Below are 26,235 nucleotides of genomic sequence, written 5' to 3'. Positions count from 1 at the left end.
GAAACCCATCGACTGATGAACCCCTGGTGACAATCAATGTTCAGAGACTGTGTGTGTGTGTGTGTGTGTGTGTGTGTGTGTGTGTGTGTGTGTGTGTGTGTGTGTGTGTGTGCGCGCTGGATGAGACCAAGGCAGAGTTACAACGGGCGGTGAGGAAATTAGTGAGGGTCAGTCGTATTAGTAAGCGACGTAAGCGAGTAACCTAGGTATTGTGTGTGTGTATGATGAGACTCTGGAGGGGGGGGGGGGGATGGATACTCCAATGGAACGGGGATGGATTTGAGGCGCAGCGGTTGTTGTGGTAGTACTGGTTGTTATTGTTGATATCCTCGCTGTGGTTGTCCTACCCGGGCCAGAGCCTCCTCCACGGTGATCATCTTCTCCTTCACCATCATCATCAGCTGGATGCGCTCCTCGTCGCTCATGGTGATCTCACTGGCCACGTAGCCGATGTCCTCGCCTGGTGGAGGGAGACGGGGGTGAGGGAGGGAGTTAGGGGGGGGGAGAACAAAAAGGGGGTCACACGTGTGAATGAATGGAACAAAAGCAACGTCACATGAGACAAGACGACATCGGTGCGGACGCCGCTGTTCTTGTTGGTGATGACATGATGCAATGAAAAAACATGACATACGTGTGCGTGCGTGACACACACATACACACACACACACACACAAGTTACCAGCCTACCTTTGGCGGCCTGCCGCGCGACAGGTTTATGCTGAGCCTTGCGGAAGTTCTGCCAGAAGGATTTGTTCTTCTTCTTGTTGTCCCACTTTCCTGGAGAGACCGGGAGCAATAAAACAAGGAAGAGAGAGAGGAGAGAGAGAGCTTCAGTCACATGGGAAGGCAGCGTGCATTGAAAACCACAGACCGTGTTCACCCGACCACTGAGACTCCTCCTCTAACCCTGTGAGTAGCCCAGCGACCTGCGAGAGGAGAGATGACGCTGTTCGCCTGACCAAACCGCAAACAATTTACGTTTACACACTGCGTGCAAGAGCACATGGGTGAGTGCGCTCCCTCGGAAGCATCCAACAGCCTACACTGTTTAATCCCGGAGCCGTCGCCCGGAACGCTGGCCCTGTGTATAGGTGTGTTCCTCCCCCCCCCCCCCCCCCGCCTGAAACACCGCAACCGACAGTGGGCCAGTCAGAGCGCCGCCCAGCCCGCGCTGCACAAAGAGCCGTCTGTGCGTATGGGACCACCAGGAGCCTGAATCCATGTATTGTGGAGGTGCAACCACTCTCCAAATAAACGCCACGGTTTAGACCTCGATGTTTGAGACATGGTTTGGTACGTCCCTCGTTTTTAATGGGGGAATCAACTACACTTGAATATCGAGAACACTAATAAAGCGTGGGTGAACCCGTTTCAGCTGGAGTTTGACCACTATGAGATTCAGTTTGGGGTACTTTTTTATTCCCGTCGCTGTATGTCAACGATATAATAAGTGCCACATAACTTGTCGTTATATTATAAGTCCCCGGGAGGCCTGACTCTCCCTCAGATGCGAACATCAAAATCAACGGCCGCTCAGAACGAGTATGACAACGACGATGACGAGATGGAGGCACTAGAACAGTCAACTCTGAGTCGCTCTCTCTTTTTCATTCTCCTGCTCATAGTGTCTTAGCTGATTGAATGACTAAGTACTCAAAACAACAAATGTGATCCCTGTAAAGGCTAAGGTATAAAAAAAATATACTGTACAAAAAACATTGAAAGAATAGGCACAAGGATGAAAAGAAAACAAGGCAGAATAAGAATAAGGCACTCACCCCCCGAGCCGTCTTCGGAGCTGGACTTGTGCAGAGGCATTCTGGTGAGAAAAGAGGGACAGAGAGACAGGGTCAACATGAGTGTCAGAAGAGAGACCTCAGCGACCACATCATTATCCTGCCACTGTTTATTCCCTCCAAGAGCGCCCCTTCTAAACATCCCCACTGTGTTTACGTTACAACATGTCCACTCACAGGAGGTCATTCCTGCTAAAGGCTGCAGTTATCACTTCTGACCACCGGGGGACAGTAGTTATGCTCAAATTGTGATACGGCCAGACTGCGCGCCTACACGCCTATTAGCCGTCCTCAAAGGGAAGTGATGCAAGGGGATGCAAAAGGACAAAATATATCCATGGAATGGAGGGGATGGGGGGGGGGGGGATAGGAGAAGAGGGAAACTGTAAAAGAATGCCAGAGATTCATGTGACAGTGTGAGGAGAAGCTGAAGGGGTGGAGGAGAAAGGGATGTCACGCCGATGAGCCAAAGTGCGGCTAACCACATAAATATGTGGGGAATATGGGCAGGAAAAGGGAAAGTATGCTGAGAAAAAGAGGCGAGAATGGAGAGAGAAAGAAAGAGAGACAAGAAGGAGAAGGCAAAAAAGACCACAGGCCAGACTCGAGTCTGTTTGTGTTTCCACTGCCCTCCACAGGATATAATATCACGAGGGAGGACAGAAAGAAATGGGGAGAAGATATAAAATATATACAAAATAAGAGCGCAAGGGAGTGAGACGTTTCTCATGCTTTGCTGTTGTACACAAAAAAATAAAACTCAGTGTTACCATTTGACACCAATGGTACACACACACACAATGAGCCCAGGCTGCAATCTCAATGGGAAACAAAGAACCCAACTAATAAAAAGACATAAACTGGCGTCTCGCCATTCTTCAGAGGACAATTATCGACATCGATGTATCCTTCCTCTTCGCACTTGCTCTGGTAGAAAAGAAGGGCTCTTACAGGAAGACTTCAGCAGATTAATGGAGCATGTCCAGACCGGCTCCCGAGGTCTCTATATGGAGGGAGAACCCGATTGAGCGTGTGTTTGTGGTTTTGAAAATCGTTAAATGGCCTTCGCCATTGAATTGAACAGCGTCTTTTCTTTTATTCTTTTATCGTCCACATCCCAAATGAAATGTATGTGGGGAATAAATAGCATGACCGAATTCATGATGGGCATAGATTCTGGAGTAATAGGAGGATCTTAATGAGGAGGTTTGGGTAATTCCCCTGAAAAACATTGAATCATGTAAGCCTTTTCCCTGAAGAAGGGAGTTACACTGAGTGTGAGGACAGAGAGGGTTGGGTACAAAAGTGTGCACCCTGACAGATTCTGCTTCCAATAACCCTGCAGAAATACCTTCAAATGTGTCAGCTAGCGGATACAACACATCAATTATGCAGGGTGTCACAGGGCGAAATTAAATATGAAATGTGTCTTTTTGAGAACTGCTAAGGACTATTAAGCCAGTGACACCATCACACACACACACACACACACACACACACACACACACACACACACACACACACACACACACACACACACACACACACACACACACACACACACACACACACACACACACACACACGTTGATCCTTGGTCCAGCGGTTGTCAGTGGTAATGTGTGAGTGGCCGTGTGACAAGTTCAACAGGTCAATTCCATCTCCTGTGCTTGTGTGTGTGTGTGTGTGCGTTAGTGTGTGTGAATGGGGAAATTTATTCAGAGCTTAAATGCCCAGCTACCATGGCAACATAATGAGATGCTAATTGAATGGAGGCCTGCACGGCCTGCAACCCCCCCCCCCCCCCCCCCCCCCCATCTCCCCAATGACGGGCAGGGGCTGAGGCTAATGCTAAGAGGACTCACTCAATGGAAGCAGCTTCTGTGGAGAGGGAGGGCCCCCTGCTATGCACGCTATAAATTAGTAACATTAGCAAACATACATGTGGTCAACACACACACACACACACACACACACACACACACACACACACACACACACACACACACACACACACACACACACACACACACACACACACACACACACACACACACACACACACACACACACACACACTCTTGATGGGAGCGTGAGACATTGGTGCGGCTAGGCAACTTAATTGGTTTAGCCCTGAATCTTTGGCGAGCCTTTCTATTAGTATTCTGCTCTTTGCACCGAGGACCTTTGATGGGAAAATGGGAGCGCCGTAACAAAACGTTTGCGAGAGGAAAAGAGCAACTGTAAAAAAAAAAGAAAAATTCTGATCGGTCTTAACTATAGGGCTGGGCACTGGCGCATGCAGGGAGACCAGCATGTATTTTAATGGCTGCCGTGTGAGGAAGTGCACAGCCTCGGGCGTATGCGTGGCGTGGAATGAGAATGACATGTTGGAGCTCTGCCCCCCCCCCGCCTTGGCCCCTTAGCAATACTCCCTCCCTTAATGACAACCCAGGCATGAGGTGTGTGTGTGTGTGTGTTATGGTATGCATGCTATCCGTGGGTGTGGGAAATACATTCCCTTGCATTACCGTCATGGGGTTGCCCGGGCTACCAAATTTAGACTAGTTATATTAGCAATCATTACCACATAGTACAAACTGTACAGAGCTAGCAACCCGGTTGACAACTCTACTTCGGCCAGCTAGGAGAGCACAGGGCTTGGATGGGGAGAGGGAAGGGAGAGAAAGGATGAGCTCACGTCTACTAATTACATAAGCAGGGATCATGTGATTCGGGCATCGCCAGTCATTCACAGATATGGCTTTATGGTCGACAGCTGCTAGAGCGACTGCCAACACACACACACACACACACACACACACACACACACACACACACACACACACACACACACACACACACACACACACACACACACACACACACACACACACACACACACACACACACACACACACACAGTGCCTGGGTGTCTGCTAATGCGTTTTCACCGCCCTCAGCATATCCGGGGGACTGTTGCCAAAGCGTTGAAGGTCACAGGGTCAAACCTGACAGGGGGGCATTTTTGACCATTACAGTAAAAGGTGTGCGGACCATAGATTGTATAAAGTTGCGTTTCAAGACTCATACTTGTATCCGCATTGTCTACAGTTGGTACTTCACATTCCGACTTTTGTTTAAGAAGCATGATGGGGATGTATCCAAAGCAGATGGCTCAAATGTCCTCAACCACCATCACAAATTACATCTTGCTAGTGTTGGACTGAGGCCCGGCCAGAGGAATGCAATACACACTGATCTCCATGTCAGACAAACACTACCGGTACTCTAAGCTTTATTAGTATTTGTGTGTGGCTCGGCCCTCTCTAGTGATTAGGAACAAACAACTTCCACTCCAAAATAGGAAGGGAGCCCCTCACCCCCCCATCCAATCAGCATGTTATCCTCAGAGTTACGAAGAGCATGTCGTCGCCTCTTCTTTGTTGTCTCCTCTAAGCACAATGCATTATGGGAGCCATGGCCACATCCTGCCAGCGCCTGCGTCCAGGCAGACGGACATTGGTTGGGGTGACAAGAGCCCGGAGGAAGTCTGGGTAATCTCTTGCGTGGGGCTGTTGTCCCACAGGGTAAGGGTTGATGAGAGGCAGCATGCGTGTGCTGTGCGTGGGTGCGTGCGTGCGTGCAGGGCCTATATTTCAACATGTGTCAGTGCGTTAATAAAACAAGGGCCTAGGGGTCCCGAGGTCTAAAGGCTAAGACGGCATACGTGAGATGGGTTCACCAGAGGCAGTAATGAAAACAAATGGAGGGGGACATGGGACAAGCCCAAACATTAAGGGAGGTGGTCCTCTCCCTCTCTCGTCCCCAGCCTACTCAGAATGGGCCAGCAGACGTCATCCAACATTTGGCATCTGGATTCCATCACACGGCTGTTTTTTTGTCTGTGCACCAGAGACAGCACAGCCGTGACCAGAGACAATTACGGCTGAGGTATGTGCTTCCTCTGTCACACGTGGCACTCATGTGACCGCACATGAGAAACACGTAAGAGAAGAAAGATGTATAAAGATATCGAATCCATATGGTGCGATAGCTAGGTTACCAACCGTAAGGTACGTGTTTGATCTCCCCCCCACATTCCCAGAAAACGAACGTGGGGATTCCCATCCCCACGCCCCAAGTCTACCTGGGGGCGTACTGGAGCATAACAGCCGAACCCGCAGCTGTTTCCTACAGAGTTGCTTTGGATTAGTGTCTGCTACATGATTCTATACTACTGACTCGTATGAACCACAGTGACACTTCGGATGCAACTCTGTGGTGACCTATTGTTCGTGAGGAAGTAGAGATTCGGTGGGACTGTACGTGAGTTTCTAATTGTTGTTGAGCTACCTTCCTGAAACTCTTCCCTTTTACAGACACAAAGCCGTGTGTTTAATGTGAGAGAGCATGGGTTTTCTTGAGGTGAAAAGTCGATGCAGCGACAGATAAACCAGTATCGTGACCTCTTCAGCAGTAGAGTGGACAGAAAGAAACTGAGAACTCCAGCAACGCTCTTGATATGGAGGGCCTGTAGTTGGTGTCCTGACGGGAGATCCGGGCACCAACCCAGGTTAGCAGGTCATCGAACATTGCCCCAGTCAACCGAGAATACCGCTGGAACCGATCGTCATCCAGGCGGAGTACCTGGAGGAGGTGGTGAAACTCGGCCAGCTGCGAGCGCCTACGGAGGATATCATGCACCCAAACATGATGGCGTTTGAGCCAATACAGCGCAGCGATGGTGGTGATCTCAGCCATGTTTGTGGAGCAAAAGAAAAGTAGCGGGGGAAAATAAGTTTTGGGCGGGCTCATCTAGCTGCATAGGCGCGTTGAACCATTTTTGTGACACACAGTGTGACACACTGATCAAGGCAGGTTAGGTGCGTAATCCTACGCACGTAACGCGTTCAGGGTGGCCGTACCTTAAGACTTACAGGAACCAGAGAAAAAAGAACACCCCACCCATTCTCTATCCCGTCCTGCTTGTTCATGCTTCTTATCCTCTGGTCATCATCACCCTCTCATTCTCCCCCTCAAGCCGACCCAACGACTCCCCCAACACACAAACACAAAGGCGGGAAGGAAGTGTGTAGGGCCAGGGGACAGAGAGTGTGTGTGTGTGTGTGTGTGTGTGGGGGTGGGGGGTGGGTCCGGCCACGGCCCAGCCGGGTAGGTCAGTTACAGGAAGCACTTGCTTGGCTGGCTTCCTTTGACTTGTGACAGGAATTTGAACCGAGGACGGCTGGTCTAGAGAGCTAGGGGTACTTGGTACTTGGGTAATGGGCCCACATGTGTGACCCCTTGCACACGTTACACAGCGCTTACAATCACCAACCCCAGGGATGGCTACTAATGCGTGGACTATGTAGATTTCTTTAGCTTACGGCAGATCACCTTTGATCCATATATTAACACAGGCCTCCAGTTGCCATCGGCCAACCTCGTTCTTTGGCTACGGACACTGACGTGACATGCTAAATCTCGGTCCGGGATGTGAAGTGATATGTGGCGCTGCCAGAGGGCCACAGACAGCAATGGGAGAGGAAAGGCGGTCTTACTTTCTGTCCGTTTCTGGCGTCGACACCTCGCTGCTGAGGCCCAAAGATTCCTGTGTACACAATGCAAAAGGACCGACGTCAGACTGATGCTCGGTATGGTGGTCGCAATGGGCCGTCACCATCTTACAACCATACAACCATCAGTCAGATTGTTTTGAATATCTTTTCAGATCGGCATGACCTTTATGTCTTCTTAGGTCTTCACGATTTAAATTCATGTAAGCCTATCTTAGAGAAACTTACCTATACTGTGTTTCTTTTGTAAATCATTTATGTGGGCATGCCCTCAAAATCTTTGCAAATGGGGGACATTTACCCACAAACGGTACAGCTACTCTGGTGACGCCAACGTATGTTGGGGCTGATAAACGTTAGTCACTCATTGCTCTTTATTCTCCTTTTTTAATTATTTTTCACCCTTATGAGTTGTGACTGCTGACACCCCGGTCATGTTTATCCAAATACAGTTGCACGACCCTGCGGGCACGACGATGACCCTGCCTGACATCGGTGTGTATAGCAGCCCTTATGTTGTACCACGTGAAGGGGGAAGTGCTCACCTGTATCTCAGAGCGAAGCTGTAGGGATGTGATGCTGGTGTCCAGTTTCTCCTGAAAGACACAGAACAAGAGCAATGAGGGTCAATGTTTAGAGGTCACCAAATTTGCCCGGCGACAGGAGAATGACACGCCCCTGTGTAATGGTACACCTAGAGGGAGGAAAGTCACCACACAGGTAATCAAGCTCAGGTGTAGGAAAGTACCTGAGGCAGACATGCCTGAGCTAGTAAACACAGTACAGTCATTGAGCACGTGTGTGCACATCTCGCCAACAACAACACGCTACCCACATCCCTAGGTGCATCAGGCTGTGTCCGAAAGCATTGTTATTTTATCTCTAAACCAGAGAGACCTGTTATTTCTGAGGGCTGGACTGGCACAAGGAAGGGTGGAGTTTAGTGCCACTGCCAAGTGGCAAATTCCTGATTTATTTTCACTCGACAACTATTCAGTCATGCCATGTTCACGCAACTGACTCGGTACCAATAGTCAGCTCTGGCCGGATGAGGTGAGCCTTCCTTGTATGATGCCTGCGTCACACCGGGTCAACCTCCTATTCTTTCACCTCCTTGGCTTTCCAGTGTGAACCTTTCCATACAGGTTGAGTAAATAAACCTTTCAAGGATGCTTAGTCATTCAGCAGACACTTACCACAATAGCTTAAGCCCAAAAACACGGAGCGTGATTCGTAATATTTTTTTCTTCTCACACACACACACACACACACACACACACACACACACACACACACACACACACACACACACGCTAGAGAGATGTGATGATCTCTCTACCGATCTCTTAATGTATATATAGATCTATCTTTCTACATCTACATCTATTGATCTAGAACGATTTTGCACATGGAAATAGACATATAATTTGTTGTTTTAGATACAGATGTTGAACAAGCTGGAGTACCTTCCTCAGTAATGCCCTCAAGTAGGCTACAGACATTGCGGATCTAATCCATAACCTTTAAGCTGGGGGTCACATTTTAACCACTAGACAACCACTAGTAAAGACAAACTCACTGGAAAAGGTCAAGACCAAAGCACTAAATGTGCCTGCATTTTTTTTATCAATCTTTACAGTAACGAAACACATATACAGTGGTAAGATTAAGTTTATGCACCCATGCTAAAGTTGACCAAAAAGAGGAATAAAAAACTATCGTTTGGAAATCGATCTTAATGCCTTAATTAAACAAATGAGGAAAGATTCAACTTTAGGCCACAATTTTCTTTGTGAATGAATAATGTATCGGAAATAAATAAATGTTCTGCATTAAAATACAGGGTGCATAAGTATAGAAACACCTATGGTAAATTCCCATAGAGGCAGGCAGATTTTTATTTTAAAAGGCCATTTATTTTATGGATCAAGGATACTATGCAACCCGATAAGTCACCTAGGGCTAAATTTTTTTCTTTTTCCTCATTTGTTTAATTAAGGCATTAAGCATGGGTGCATAAACTTATTCTTACCACTGTATATACAAGATACTCAGGCTAACGTTATAGCACAGCAACATTTGCACAGCTGGAGATAAGACAGAGAGGAGCTCCTGTATGTCTTCAGCAGGCATCCTGTGTCTTGGTGGTGGACCCAGAGAGGGATATAAAAGGAGGGGAAACCGGAGGTTACAACCACACCAACTCGCCCCGCAGGAGTGCAGTGCCAGATTCTCTTATCTGTTCTAAGCACATATGTTATTTGGTATTATCCTATCGTACATTGAATCAATTACATAATTAAACGTGAACCACTCTTCTCTGACTTACTCTTAAGGCAGCAGACAAGGAGTGTCCCCCGAATCAAGATGAATCGGCTTGTTAAACGGTCGTTTTCAGCTCGTTAGTAGAAATGTACACAGGAAAGTAGCATATTGGATACTGTACCTGTTGCGTTTCCTGAGAATGAAGAACCGTGAGAAAATCCAGCTTTGATAAGTTCCCTTTTGCTACTCTCTATTTAGAGTGGGAGGGATTGGACTTATTTTTAGTAAAACACCACCGTTGGTTTCAATGAGGAAGTTGGGGATATACTTGTGTTGCAACTAAAACTCTGGATCCTACATGGAAGTGTTTGTGCCATTGAATTCCCATGAGCTGCCCATAGTTACACTGTGGTCCATCGAGTTAATCCATTAGTCACAGTGAGAGCATACCATAAGTTCTATCAAAAAATGACTTTTAGGAAATGGACTAGCTAGTAGGGATTGGTAAAAATATCAATTCATCAATGCAGTGCAATTTATTTGTTCTCGATTCAGATTTATTTTTTCATTGATTAAATCCATAAAAAAAAGAAAAAAAGAAAAAAAGAAAAAAAAGAAGCATACTCAGTCATTGTAATCTAGAAGCGAGTGTGCCTAAATGTACATGCCCCTTTACATTTGTCCATGTTATGATTATTACTTTTATGCTGCAGGCTTAGCTCATGAACAATACTATACAATGGTGTATTCCCTTTTCGCTAGTTAAAGCACAATGACATGGTTAATTCATTTTGAAATGGTTAATTCTAAATAATATATAGGTATTTTTGTCATCTGCACGTATTATTGAATCGATATCGAAGCAATTGGATCAATATCAAATCGAATCTAGACCTAAAGAATCGAATTGAATTGAATTGTGAGGTACCTGGCAATACCCAGCCCTACTAGCTAGCAAATGAAAGCTAAAAGGTCAAGAAGAGTCTGCGTGCTATGTGGAGGCAAATGTGATTACATTAACCGCTTCATGGTTACATAGAATAAAAATATATTGAAATTGCACAGTGCTGTTAACATGAGCACTTCAATGATATCACTATCACCTCAAAGTGACTACAGACACTTATTAATGTAAATGCACTCAATGCAAAGGTAATCATTAATTTTGACTCTGAGCAAGCTCATAATGGAACACCTTGAAATAATTAACCTGGGCTAGCACCCATTTACAAAATAGATTAAACTAATTTAGCTTTAAAGAACGATGAAATGGATTCATGGGTCATAACAGAGCTAGTTCCAGATCATGACACTCAAAAGAATGCTTGTTTGGAGCCTAAACCTTTGTTTTCGTTAACAAATTGCATGCTTAGCCAGCTGCTACAAATCAGGCTTCAACACAAAACCTTATCTGTCCAAAAAAAGCTCTGACAAAATATATCCATCCTCAAAAAATTAAAATACGAAGTCACAACAAAAAATAGCTATCATCTAAGCCCAGTTTCAAAATCAAGACCAGCTAATGGACTCGCCCGACCACTCAGAAGCAGTTTTGTTTTTCCTTTGGCTGAGTTCTGGACAAGGAAGTCTAGGCCCCCACCACCCCCATCCTCCCACTTAACTTAATGTAGTGAGTGAGTGACTCTTAAAGAGTTAGAGACTTACTCAGAAGTGACCTAACCCCCTCTTAATGGGCTCTTTGCAGGGTGGTAGCCTAAAGTACATCACCAAGTAAAAGCCATCAAAGAATGCTGAGCAGGCCCTAGCGTTTAGCCTAAACCCTACATTTATCACAACAGTGATCAACAGAAGATAGAACAAGGCTTACGCCAGTCAGTCAGCCAGGCTTTCTGTCTGTACCTACAGGATTACTTTCAGCTCCACCTAAACCACTGGCTCATAATTTAGCTGTCCATTTCGTCTGTTACATTACTCAAGCAGACCAGGATCCGGACATCTTCCGCGTTGGAGGGGCTAGGGGGTTTGTCGGAAGCGCTGTCGAAACATTCTGCCCAGCTGAGGGAGTAGGAGGATTCCCATAAGTCAATGAGCAGGTATTGTCTTTATAAAAGTTGTTTTTATAATTACAAAAAGACGGCCAACGCAATTGGACATGTGTCCACGTTGTGCGCCACCGACGCAATGCAAAGACCGCATGGTAGCATGGAAGGCGGGGGGGGAAGGTATGCCTTTCTAAACGACAGAGCAGAGCTTGCACCAGAATCAAAGAATGAATTGGCACAGATTCCTTAAGCAAAGCAGGGCTTTGGCAGTTAGCTGTGGTTAAACAACCGAACTGACGCACAAAGACACCGAGGCGCCATTCCACACAGGTGGATTCTCATAGGCGTGCACACGTATACACACACACAAACACACACAGGCTTTTCTTTTCATGCGTTTGATGTCTTTTGCTATCTGATGCTCCTTTGAAGGCGGCTCCGGTCTGTTGTGGCGAGGAGTGATACACCCGGCTCTGGTTCTAGCCCGTGGGCGCCGTGCCCAAGGGGGCTACGGAGTGGGCCTCAGTATGGACGGAGCCTCTGCCAGGGACTGAGCAGTATAGACACAGTGCACTGCCCCAAAGACGGCTCCAAGTAAACGCACGCAATGTATAACACACGCACCGTGAAGAAGGATGGAGGCTTCATCGCAAACGCACAAAATGTGGATGTGGATGAAGACATGCGGACAGGGACACACAAACACACGCACAAATAAAAACACACTGCCGCCTCCACTTTCACAAGATAGAGGTCCTAAGAGACAGACAGAACAGGGAGGGTCTTTGTGTCCCCGCTTGGTCTGCCATCTTTGGGAAGGAAAGAGGGAGGGAGGAAAGGGCAGTGGGCAAAAAAGACTAGGATGAAAGGATGTGTTTGGTAACAAAAAATAAATGAATAAATGAAACCCAAGTCAAACTCCATGCCATGCAATGTCTGTGATGAAATCTTCCATGATTTGTGTTGAGAACTCTTGCTGCAACATTGCTTGCTGTTGAACCCAAGAGAAACTTTGCACGTCGCTGGAGGATTATTGCAGCAGAGAACAGGGGAGGACGAGAAATTGAACAGCATGCCAGAGCCTCTCATATCTGACACGCAAGCTGAAGAGGAATACCTCAAACTGATCAAAGTGTGTGATCAAAATATGTGTCTGTGTGTGTCTATGTGGAAATGAGCTTGCGTCTGTCTGTGTATGCGTTTGGCTGAGCTACAACATACACACACACACACACACACACACACACACACACACACACACACACACACACACACACACACACACACACACACACACACACACACACACACACACACACACACACACACACACACACACACACACACACACACACACACACCCAGAGGGAGCTTGCTAGCCTTTACATGAACCCTTGAAAACTATAGCTGAGATACTGCCCTACTTAGTGAGTGTGAGTGTGCACGCGCGTGTGCGTGAGTGTGTATGTACGTGCGGTGCACGTGTGTAAGTAAGAATCCAGTGCGCCGAGCTCGCTCCATAATTGCTTATGCATGACTGTGAATTGAATAAAAGAAAAAGGCGAAAGAGGGAAATGTGGAGGGGGAGAGATCTCTTTTGAATTATTGTCACGATGTCTGAAGGAAAACACACCACCTTTCAACGAAAGAGGTACGCCGAGTGGCAACATACACGCAAATATGTGTGTGTATGTGTGGAGAAACATTGTTAACATGTGTGGGTTCAAGTTAGGGGTGAATGTTAGCAAAAGGGGGTATGATTCTTCTGAATACTTCCCCAAAGGGAAACAGGGTTTTGTACTATTTTGACAACAAGGTCAGACACCAAATCTTGCGGGCTTGCGGCTATAGATTCAATGGAAAGGATGTCTGTGCTGGAGAAAGCGCATCCCTTTTCGCATTAAATTCCACCACTGAGTCTACCACACTGAAGAGTCCTCCCCCTGCCGGTGTTATTGTGAGCACGGGTCAGTGCCCCAGTGGGCGGCTGGGGGGCGGGGGTTGAAGAGGAGACCAGGTGGCCTGGAGGTGCACGTGCCAACTGGCATGACTTAGTTAGCCCCGTATGGGCGTGGTTTGGGTAGGGCTGGCAACACCAGCCAAACAGCATCTGTGTGTGCATGTGTGTGGTGTTTTGATGTTCGGTTTACTTGCCCAAAGTACCACATACACGCACAGGCTGTTTGGCTGGTGTTGCCATACCACCTATACCACCTGTACCTATGTACATACAGGGTGTGTGTGTGTGTGTGTGTGTGTGTGTGTGTGTGTGTGTGTGTGTGTGTGTGTGTGTGTGTGTGTGTGTGTGTGTGTGTGTGTGTGTGTGTGTGTGAACCGAACATTAAAACCATCAGGCCTGTAAAACGAGCTCATCCTGAGGATCTCCGAACGATGCGCACGCGCAAAACGCACACACTTACACTTACACGCACACACACACACGTATGCACGCACATAAAGCAATGAGCGAGAGTAAGAGAAGAAAGGCAGGAAATCCTGGTTTTGGCCTTGGGGTGGGGGGAGAGGCAGGGTGAACCACAGTCTACCATACCACCCGTAAGCTGCTGTACTGACTGATTCCATTTATGGGAAAGCAGTCAGTGCACGTACGCACACTAACACCTCAACTCTTGCTCTTCAAGAAGGGGTTCAGCGTGTTTGTAGTGTGGGTTTGGGAATCCCACCCGCAGCTCAGGAGCGAAATCAACCTGTGCAGTCTTTGATTTGCTCTCGAAATAAATACTAGTTACTACACATTCCAATGACATAATCCAGACTGACAAAGGCTCCAACATCAACCCTAGGGCAACTCCTGCACTAATCCTCAAGCAACAAACGCCACCTTTTGTGCACATTGTCTTTCTTGCTAGAGGGTTACACGGAAAGGGTAAATAAGCACAGGAGCAGGCTACAGGGTTTGTGTTTTGGTCTGCGTGCTGGGGGTCTAAATATCGCTTGAACTGACGCTCGCTTGACGGGTGAAAGTTACCCGGGCATTACCCCGTGACTACCCCCCTTGCTCACCTCACGGCAAAACAAAACACACAAAAGCACGCCGCGGCATGCATTCCAGCTCCCCCAGCTGACTGGCTAGGAAACCCATTACCCAGCATTCCAGCGGGATCAACCTCGATGGCCGCTGATTTGTGTTCACTGTCAGAAATGTTTATCTCCATGGAGGGGGAAAGTGTGCTGGCCAGCACCAAGAGGATATCGGTCAAAACGACCACGTTTTCCAATGTTATCAGGAATGTCTGTTGACCCCGTGTTAACCTTAACCCTCACCTTTGGCCGGGAAAGAAAATGTGCTGAAAGACTCAAAATCCATAAATAGCAACACTGATTAATAGAATAGGAGCCCCCCCCCCCTCGCTTATACATTTTCTTCATGTCTCCAGATGCCGCTTCAATTTCTTGTCTGACAGCGCCTGTCATTTCAAGCATGACATCTCCTTCGGGCAGCTCAGTCACCATACCTGTCAGGCAGCCTTGTGCATGCCCCAAGCTCATCTTTCCCGTAGCCTTTTTATTCTTTTATTCTTCTTCTTGATGTATTAGTGCGCTTTCATAACTACATTACCAACCATGGTTGAGACAGCACTTCAGGGGCTGTCAGTTTGCACAGATTGACAAGATTAGAGCCAAGCAACATGAGTTTATTGGAAAATAAAAAGGGGAGACAAAGTACGTTGACACTTAAAGTACGCATAATAGGTGTAACCGAATGGAACATTAGTAAATTGTAGTTAGTTATTAGGATTTGCCACAGCATAGGATCTGCTACAGGCTAGATAGCATTTTTTCACGTAATAATGAACTAAACGTAACCACAATTCCTCCCAGAAGATCATCACCAAAAGATCAACTATTTAAAAAAAAAAGGATTGAGATTACAAACTGCAAATAAGGTTGCCTAATGAAACTGACATTCATCTGAGATTATTTTTAGAAAAAGTATTATGTGTTGAAAACGACATACATTGAATAATATAAACGCTCATCATTATGAATCTTGGCCAGGACTCCCTCGAAAAAGAGGTTTTTAATCTCAATGGGATTTTCCTGGTTAAATAAAGGTTAAATAAATAAATAAATAAATAAAAACCTCTACATTGCGTTGGTAAATAGTGAGGGGAGTCACGCAGGATTCCTTTTCTGCACAAATATAAAGCTCAGCTTCATCTTCATTCAGTTCAAATCAAATCCTATTTCTAATCCTTTGTGCCTGAAATTTCCCAGCCGCAGTCACTTGAAACAACACATATGTCCAAGCCGCTGAACATGCAGCTTCCTCGCAATACTTTCCACTGGCCTACAGAAACAAGGCTTATCTGGCCTCCAGCCACACACGGAGTGAGAACCAGGCGGCCAGCTCCAGGCCCCCCTATAGGAGAACTGGCAGGACCCCGCGAGATGCAGGCTAATCCAATGGGTCTCATTCCCAAGGGATGTTTGTTTAACCCTTTGTAGCGTTCCGCCACTCATAACACACACAAGAAGATGCGTGAGGCCTGACTGAGCGGAGGTTCGACAGGAAACTAGACCACAAGATAGCCATCTGGGGGATAGAGCCTCCATCATCGGTTCTCAGAGGCACGCAGTGAGTCCCTCAGCTCAGCACAACAGGGACAAATACCATCACTTAGTGGATGGAGTGGGGCCCTCTTGAGAGCCAGGGAGACGTGTTGGGAAAACCAAAACAAGCCAAAAGGCTGATTGCGGGATTTGGAAAGCACATGAAAACAGGGAGCAAGTCCTAGAAAACAGATTAAGTAGCCTGCAAACGCTAACAAACATGATGCCTTGAGCTACATTGATACACGTTTTTTTATTGCTTGGTTGTTATCGTGACCTACGCAAAGCAATTACACAGGAATGGATGTGGATGGCTGTGGGGTCTTGGATGTTTCAGCAGAACAACTTTTAACCAGGGTTATCATATGCGAACACATGAACCTTAGGGCACTCACTGTGAGTCGCCCCATTTCTCACTGTCAACTGCCATGTTTAACATGACGGTTGACAGTGGAAAATGACCTCCCTAAAACTCTTACTTGAGCCTGTGTCGAGTGCACAGAGAGGGCTAAAGGGCAGGGAGAGGCAGCAGCTACAATGACCTTTGGGTCCCAGATGCTCAATCAAGAATATATTGGTTCTGTGGGATGCCTTATTAATTAAAGCTTGCCATCAATACGCGCAGTGAGTATTGATGTGCATTGATTTTGTATTAAAAGTTGGTGGTCCAAAAAAAAAAAAGAACACTAGAAATAACAACTTTTACAATGAAACGAATAAATAGAAAGGTGAGGCTCCGAGTGGGAGGGATCAACGACGTGTTATGACAGGTACTTCCCTGAAGACATTGTACCTTAGGGACTTGCTTGCTAAATTTCATCCTGATGTGACCTGATAACACCCTTACCTACTATGGCCAGCTGCTATTGGTCCCTTGGGACACTGCTAGATGAGACTGGCCGGCAGCCAGTGACTTTTGGCACCCCCCTCACCACACGATAGTCGTGCCCCTTTAAGCATGCGTTTGTCTAACCCTAACCCTTGTCTGTCTTGATCCGATGCCGGCTGTAATTTCTCAGAGTTTTCCTCAGTTGCTCCTACCATGGGATCCAGTCCCCAGTATTTTTCCAGAGTTTAAGCGCCATAGAGTTTGAGCCAATTGGCAAAGGCCAGGACTTCGCCTACTGTCATGTCTCCAAGTCAGGAGACATGATACCAGTCCAGAGGGGAAAATGGTGCAGTGAAAGTGAGTTCAGTGATATGATATGTTTACAGATTAACTTTCCCCATGGTTAACGGCTGAAATATGAACAGATAGTTAATGGTCTATATGTGTTCAGGAGAGCGGTCTAATGATTGGGTAATGTACTGGACCACTTTCGGTTTTGCTTCAAAGCAGGTCTGAATTGTTGTATATAGGGCAGGATGTCTGAATAATGATAGAACAAAGGGATAAACGAATCGCCATATTGCTTTAATTTCTTCCCCTGCTTCAAACAACTTTTTGTTATCATGCAACCCCTGCCCCCCTCTCCCACCCCCCGTTTCACCCTCACCCTTATTTTCCATGTTCAGAGTCCAGGCATCCGTTCTCCTCAGTCCTGCAGGATAAAGACTACAACCCTGATTGCTTCCTTCCCACTGGTTTTATGTCCTAAAGACCAAACTCAGACAAAACTCCTCCCGGCGATGCAACGCCCAGAGAGATGACCCACATTCTTCCCCAACATTCATACGGAGCAGCTCACTGAGCAGAGAAAGAAAAAGAGGGAGAACTCGTTCATGGAGACACAAAGGGAACACAAAACACATGATCAGATGCAGGAACATCCCTCCGTAGTCTTGACATCGCACTTGGCCCAAAAGTATTTATTCTCGGCTGCAAACTGTGAGAACAGGATGTCTGCCAGCAGCCCTCAGGGTGAAAAGCTCCATAAGTCACCTCTACCGTCCTGATCCGGGCTCCTGACCCAATAAATAAGAACCACATGGTCGGCTGCAGAGAGCACTAGCATATGTAAACTCCTTGATTATTTATCTATCAAAGGCAATGCCTCTGTCCTCTGCCTCTCACTAAAACCAAGATATCAGCAGTGACAAAGTGAGAGAGATAAAGACATTCAAATGCTTAGTGTGTGTGCTTGTGAATATGCTAAGAGCGGAATTCCAAAGGATTAATTCCTTTCCTCAGAATCGTTCCTATCATCTTGAAAGCCATTCCTAAAGATAGCGGCACTACTTGTCACCGAACAAGATATTTATTGCTTTGATTATCCGACAATTTGAGCTAAATTGTTTAGAATTAGAGGATTTCCCTGCTTTTTTTGGTTGTGTTTCTATACATTTAAAGCCAAATTACACAACTATCAAATAAAAATATGTGAAAGGGGGTTCTTGGGCGGTGTATGTCGAGATCTTCGCCCCATGGGGCAACACCAGTAGCATTCTTCCACACCTTTGTCTGTGGCTTGGCAACCAAAAGGGTGCCCCACTACCCTACATTCTACTCAAAGGACCCCCAGACCCCCTGCAGGGGCCAGAACCCAGATACATTCAGATCCTGAGAGCCCACCGTGCTGTTTTGGGGGAAAAAAGTCAGCAACTCTACCCTCGCATGCATATTAATGCTTGTCCAATTTGTTGTTGTTTTTGTCAGTTTCGGAACAGCAAATAAATACCCTGTAACCTGCATGTCGGGCTACACCGTTTCACACAATCATTGACATACATTGACAAAACATACATTACTTGGAACTGAATTTGGAGCAAAAAAATTGGTGCCGGTTGTGTTAGTACTCAAATCCCTCACCATGTCGAGATCCTGGGAGACACGTCGCTTGCGTAGCTCCTCCATGCGATCGCTGACGTCACTGAAGCAGGTGTTGTAGTACTCAGAGTACTCCTGGGCCAGGTCATCTATGTTGCCCAGCGAACCATCCTGGAGGAAGACAGGGGAGGGAGGGGAAGGGTTGGCTCAATTAGATCCATTGACTCTACTCATCAAATCCATTGACCTCCAACGTTAATGACATAATGAATTGCCTCAGACCTGCCATTTCACCTGATTGACACTTTCAAAAATCGACTTTCCCATGCATATACTGCTTTACAATCGTCTACATTGGTAATCTAACGATCCGGATAAAGGGAAAGGCATTAGATTAGGTCTACATTGAATAATAACAACCCAAATACCTAAACAATGTAGAATTTAGGATATCCTGGTAATCAAAGCATAAGCGGTTATGTTTGGACTGGCGGCACATAGCATGGTTGACCTGAATTGATCCAATTAATTTACCATTCATTTTACAAGATTTCCATTTACATCAGATCACTGCGGGTATGTCAGTGTATGGGTAGGTACGTCACCGTGGCTCAATGTGAAACAAGGTGGTCAGGTTTATGTTTCATGTATTTGCCTTTACCCTCCACTGGGCCATAGCACCCCTCCACACCCCATAAATACCAAGACACCCACTGCTAGAACATGAGACGCAAACACTTGCCCACACACGTGTATATGTGGGCAAACTTCTGTTCTTTACACTTACCATGCAAACACATCTAGGAATAATTTTACCTCAGTCTTCATATTTTAAACATTCAATATTATACGAAATCCTGCCCAAATAGTGACTTTGGCACAACATTTTATTTTTCTGGGCTGGGTTGTTCGCTGAGGCCAGGGTAAGGAACATCGTGTTGCCTCTTTGACATTCTGCGAACATTAATCCAAACACGCTCTTCCGGCCTGCTATAGTTTAGGCCGGCACAGTTCCTGTCTTTGTGTGCGAGACATATGTTTGGTATTGAAGAAGGAAGCCCAGTCTCAAATAAGACTTTACTAAACTGGAATGCATGGTATACTATTGTAGACAAGTCTTTAGATCATGTTCAGAAACAACCAGTCATCTGTGTAACCTTAACAACCCTTGCCCTTTGTGCTAAGAAAACAATAAAAGTGCTGAGAAAACAATAAACACTAATATATATATTTCAACAAGCTTTAGCCAGAAACATGTGGAGGCGTTTGTTCCAACGGCTGCCATTTCTCTAATCCAAGAGATTTAGCTATTTGCAAATTGTTCCCGATCTAAAAGTACAAGGACGATTTATATTCAGGCCAGATTTCAATGGTATCAGAATTGATACGTTTCGGATTCGATGTAGCATCATATCGATTTCTTAGCTCATAAATTTCAAGCAAACTTTCTATTAAAAGGGAGAAGAATATGATTTATATATTACTAGTAAGGCTTAAGTTACCATACTTCGCTGCCTTGGTAAAGATGTAGCAGTGATGCCCGACTTGACTATTAATTCAGTGTTGACCTAATCTGTGCCAGGCAGACAGCTAGCATTAAGTCAGAGTTAAGAACAGCCTCTCTCTCAGTGTGTCTCCCTCAAGCGGACTCACTATCTTAGTGCCAGGCCACGGCTGAATGGATCACTGTGGAGTGTGTCTATGCCCGGGCCACACACGAACACACACACACACAAACATACACAACTGACCATTAGAGATCACCGCTGAGATGTGTTCTGTCAACACCTAGAATGAAAAAACATTGCTGTGCACGTATCCACACAAACCGGGCATTCAAAAACAACATGGTGCTCCCACCAAACTGAGTTTGAACCAATACAGCAATTCCAGAACCTTCCTAAACCCATACCTAAAACTGTCCGTATTTATACCAAGGATAAGTCCTGTCCTCCCTCCTGATTCGTTTAACCTCTTCACCCCATCTTGCTCTAAGAGTTCCATCTATGTCCACACATATGGTTTGTGGATAGTTAGGAATCCCACACGGGCGCTCCCTCCCTAGGTTAAGCACATGTTTTCCCCCTTCATCCCTCACAATGTCCCAAAGCATGGCCTCATTAGACCGATGCCGAGAGGTTTTAATATCCGAACGAATGCCAGGCCTGCACTGATCTATTCGCCGTGCCCAAGAGGAGGGCAGAGGAAACGTATCCTGAAGGAACGCTCCCAGACGGTCCCAATTAAGGGATCGCAGTAATGGATTAGTCAGGGCAAGGTAGGGGGGCAGCGGACAGCATCTGCCCACCGCAGCAGATGCAAGGTTTGCTCTGAAGCCACTCTGGACCCAGCGCTCCTGGGGAGAACTGCTGGATGACGCCATGTAGGCCAGAGCTAGGGTTAGGGTTAGGGCTCAGGTCCGTCCGGGGCTCTGTTCGGCCATGGCGTAGAAAGACGCAGATTGTTTAAAGTTTCACAAGTAGGTATGTGCCTATTGTGTGTGTGTGTGTGTGTGTGTGTGTGTCTGTCTGACGTGTCTTCTACAGCCGCTGTGAGCTCATCAAGAGCTCGTTTCAGCTGGCCCCAGCTGGGAGGCAACGAGTAGGGAGGCCCCCGCCAGGGCAACAGTATATCCGAAGACACCCCATAAAGCATATCTACACATAGATCCGCGCGCGTGTGTGTGTGTGTGTGTGTGTGTGTGTGTGTGTGTGTGTGTGTGTGTGTGTGTGTGTGTGTGTGTGTGTGTGTGTGTGTGTGTGTGTGTGTGTGTGTGTGCAGGAGAGAGAAACAGTGCTGGGGATAGAGGAAATTACATGCAAGAGACTGATGATCACCCATGGAAAATGGGGAGTGAGATTGAGTATGCTAGATTGACAGTGTGTGATTTGGCTGGGGGATAATATGGGTGTGTTTCAATTTTTGAGTCAATCCAACACTTGGGGGTGGGTGGGGGGAGATAGTGAACCACATAAGGGCCTGAGTAGTCCCCGTGATTTTAGGTTGGGGTCAGGGGGATGATTTGTAGGCCAAATGTGGTGTGAGAGGGGCTTAAACATCTGGCGTCTAGCATGAGAGACACTTGAAAGAAAACTATCTGTAATAAAAAGGAGAAGGCGTGTTTCCTGCTGCTATAATATACAGGTCAGTGTATGGCTCTGTATGTTATAGCGAGCATGGCTGAACAGTAACACAAGAGAATAAAAGAGATTATTTACATTAGTTTTACACATTTAAATGGGTGGTTGTGGAGTGATAGATGTGGTCTTCTTGGGATGGGCTTTGATTGAGTTGGGTCTCAACTGCCTAGATGATGCACTAAAGGCCAACACCCCATGTCCGATTCAGTCAATTGTTAAAAACACAATATAGAGCAAACAAAAGCAAAAGTATGCTCTTTCAAGATTAAACGTCATATATTTACTGCTGAACACAGGTACAGGAAGACCAATTCATGAGGACATCCAATTTTCCTCATGACAAAGATTGTATAGCTTTATATGGTTAACAACATAAGGACGATGGACAGGGAAATTCATTTTTGTATCATATTGTTTTCAGTCATATTATGTATTCAAGTTAACTCATTCCTGTTGCAAGATGCAGAGAGTTCATTTCCGGCCTCCCCTACAAATTAACTGAGGGGATTATAAATCTAGCACGAGTGAATGAAATTGCAAAGGTTATGTATCACATGAGACGAGGCAGTGCGGTTCAGCATGCGTGTGTGCAAACAGCAGAAACAACATTAAGGCCTAATGACCTCTGCCTGCTTAATCAATTAGCCATGGGATTCCTTGCATTCTTGTCACAGTGCCGGATTGCATCTGAATGCAATAACTGTAAATAAGTATGGCAATGGCACTTGCAGCAGTTTGCATTCATGTTTTTGCATGATTATTTGCATGATTCGTGCACCTTTTGGGTTGTCTCTTCATGGTTGAATGCAATTATTGTTATTTGGTTTGCACGAAACCAAAATAAATTATATGTAACAGATATGCACTTTAGTTTACATTCTAAACTGACTGAGGGACTTTATGTTAACATTTTGCCGTTTGTTCATTCTTAATTGCCTTACAAAAGGTATTTAGACTAGTATCACATCATTCAAAATGTAACCTTTTTGTCAATCATTCGGTTGTTGACTGACATCCATTTCTGACTTGGCTTACTCAACATCAAAAAGAACACCTTGTCCAATGAACATTACAGTACATTTCGATAATCATTTGTTGGAGGCATACTTTTACCCAAGGTTAAAAATGTAATCTAGTAAATCTAGTGGAACACTTCCCGAGTATTTCCATTGATCTGGAGGATCTAGCCCGATACATTTTGACATCTATTGCTGTGTTCCCTTAAACTTCCACAGAAAAAAATGGATGTTATCAAAAGTTATCCGTGTGTCACTTCTAATACATACACCACCATAAGGGTAACACATATCACAGAAATAATATCTGGTTAAGTATAAATAAAGTTGTACAAGAGGAAAAAATCCAGCAAGTGAGGCCCGTTTCATGGCTGCTGTCAACTAGTCAAGCCCCTGGCCCATGCTTAGAGAGCAGTGCCATGTTCCAGCTTTCACCACTAAATTAGTAAACTTTTAAACTAAACTTTTTACCTTGACACACTGTCAAAGTACATACTTGTTTTTTAAAGGCAGACTAAAAGGTTTGAAAAATAACCATAGAGATCCGAGTCTGTTGTGTTTTGGTCTGTTAAGGCTCCTAGGTACACATTCCTGACCGTGCCGATTTTTCATAGTGAGCCGGTCACGTGGGTATTGAGTTATGGTGCACATGGCAGAAGCCATTGTTAAAAGGGACACTCTGGTGACTAGCCGTTCTGTAGAGAAGGAACAATGGCAACAGATGACAATAAAGTAATCCATCTGATGTAATGCAAGAACGTCACGCAGCGCAATTACTTTCACCTGATACACACGCCCCTTGGCAAGAAACGCATGGGGCTGGAATAGCCCATCTCTGGCTTACATTGAACTGCATTGTTGTCTCACTTGAAACAATGAAGGCAACAGAATGATGTGGTTTTTCTGAGTCATAAATACGTCGACCTGTGACTGTAACATACCCAGAAAGATCGACCGTGCCGAGTTATTCAGTGATGGATATTCAAGGTGGAATATCTCTTGTGATTTTAGATAGCATCAAGGGTCCTTCCACACACTACAAATAAGGAATAGGTATTTGCAATCAGCTAACTGTATACAAGTGCTACTGGATGAGACAGTGCAGACACACCACTGTGCTTTAAAAAGTGACAGCGGGTCTGTCATGAAGTTGGAACTGCTACAAGTCAGGATGCAACACATGCCAACAACTGCAGTATCACTAATCATTGACCTAATCTTTCAGCGGTCTGGTTTGTCGGCTAAGGATTTGACCAGCCTTTTCCAACCTCTGACCGAAAGGGATTTGATTTACTCCACGAAGATCATGCAACAGTCGGTTTATTGAATAGTATACCTCACTAGTTGCATTAGGACCTGGTTATCTTAACCAATGGTCATGCAGGAAGCCAGGAGGAAGGCTGTCGAGGATAGGCAGGGCAATGAGTCAAAGTCCCATCACCACCCACAGAGCATCCTGAGGATGTCTGTGAGTGTACGAGAATTCAGCATCATCACTTTAACAGAGGAAATCCACCAAGGCCCTATAACACCATGACGGGACAGGAGAGGTAATGGAGAACCAGGAGGAGCACATCTGAGCCAAACTGGGGAGTCACGTACGCATGACATAAAAAAGTACATTGAACTATTTCTGTTTGCCAAAGGTGTGCTTCAGGATTGGGGTGGACTTGTAATCAAAACCTGAATTCAGCATAGGCACAAACATCAGGAATGTTACCTAATAAACTTGAATAGCTTTCTGTTAAAGAGAATCTTTAACCAGGCTCAGGTACAAAATGTAATATTCAGTTCAGACAAACCATGCCTCAGGAGGTAGCTAGAAAAGCCTTTAGGTCTCGAGAAGTGGGCTGCATTCAGGAATAAAACCCAACTCAAACATCAGTTAATCCAAACGCTTAACGATGTTTCTACTCCAGCTCTACGACGCCCCAAACTGCCTTTGAATTTCAACTTAGAGCCTGTTTACGCAGCTCTGAGCCCCAATATATGACTGGCCCACATTGGCATTCTCATTAGACACATTCCACCCTGTGCTGGCATGTATGGTTAACCTCAAGGACACAGGGCACAGAGAATAGCTCTGACCTTAGAGCTACAGTCAAAATAATGAACCTCATTACAAGGTGACCAAACCTATATTGAACTTTAAACTGGATAATGAGCACGTTCTGCAAATGTCAGTGAAACAGTGGTACTTAACAGTCTTAACACTTTTTGGGGGGGATTATTATTGGTTTATGCACTTCTGTCTGATCCTAATCAGTACAGACACCTATTATAACTGCCAAGTTTAGGCATGTCCTAAATTGCAAAAAATCAATGTCAAATACATCTGGAACTTTATGCTGCTTCAATGGGCTTTGGCTAACCAAATTTCAAAAGGTCATTCCCACACAGGACCACCCCACAAAACAAAAGCCATTGAAAACGCATAACATAGTGTGACAGCTATAAATAGCATTGCCATTTTAGCTTCAGGGTGATAGGGTAAGACATCGTGCTTAAGAGAAACAGTGCTGGGGATGGAGGAAATTACATGCAAGAGACTGATGATCACCCATGGAAAATGGGGAGTGAGATTGAATATGCTAGAGTGACAGTGTGTGATTTGGCATTTTATTACAAAAATGGTATAAAGAAACAAGATTGAAGATTAAAATTTAACTAAAGATAGAAAAAGTTGGTTCATCAACCATCTATGTATCCATGTGTGTAAGAACAATGTGAAAGATAAGCAATGCCTGGGAGACATTTTGCTCCAGGCAATACAGCCATTAAAATATCTTAGTTAGGAGAAACCGTTTCCCACCCCGTTTCATGGCACAAGACAGCCTCTCACAACAACCCTCTCTGTTGTGACGCGCGCGCACACACACACACACACACACACACACACACACACACACACACACACACACACACACACACACACACACACACACACACACACACACACACACACACACACACACACACACACACACGAATGATCTGTGGTCTTGTTCAGTTACGTATTTAGAAATTAAAAAGGTTATTATAACATTTCCAACGTCAGAAGCAAAGGTTAGGTTAGTCCTTTAGTTGAAAAGTTGACTACGCATCAAGCACTAAAAAAAACACCCAATAAAGCAGTTCTGTTATGTATTCA

At 45.5% G+C, this 26,235-nt stretch overlaps 1 protein-coding gene across 7 annotated transcripts in view; it reads right to left on the bottom strand.

The window, feature by feature from the left end:
* Positions 1-26,235, bottom strand: part of sash1a (SAM and SH3 domain containing 1a) — a 179,664-nt gene that overhangs the window by 26,583 nt on the left and 126,846 nt on the right. For all 7 annotated transcript variants that reach the window (XM_030344699.1, XM_030344705.1, XM_030344701.1 and 4 more), the window contains exons 2-7: positions 18,971-19,099; positions 7,924-7,974; positions 7,364-7,413; positions 1,782-1,822; positions 691-780; positions 348-460 (exon numbers count right to left, since the gene is read on the bottom strand). In XM_030344699.1, coding sequence (XP_030200559.1) covers positions 348-460; positions 691-780; positions 1,782-1,822; positions 7,364-7,413; positions 7,924-7,974; positions 18,971-19,099 — 474 coding nt within the window. The remainder of the gene's footprint in view (positions 1-347; positions 461-690; positions 781-1,781; positions 1,823-7,363; positions 7,414-7,923; positions 7,975-18,970; positions 19,100-26,235) is intronic.

This window comes from Gadus morhua, chromosome 21 (genome assembly GCF_902167405.1).
Source record: "Gadus morhua chromosome 21, gadMor3.0, whole genome shotgun sequence".
In the NCBI taxonomy this organism is placed as follows: domain Eukaryota; kingdom Metazoa; phylum Chordata; class Actinopteri; order Gadiformes; family Gadidae; genus Gadus; species Gadus morhua.
This window is presented reverse-complemented; position numbering and strand designations above follow the sequence as displayed.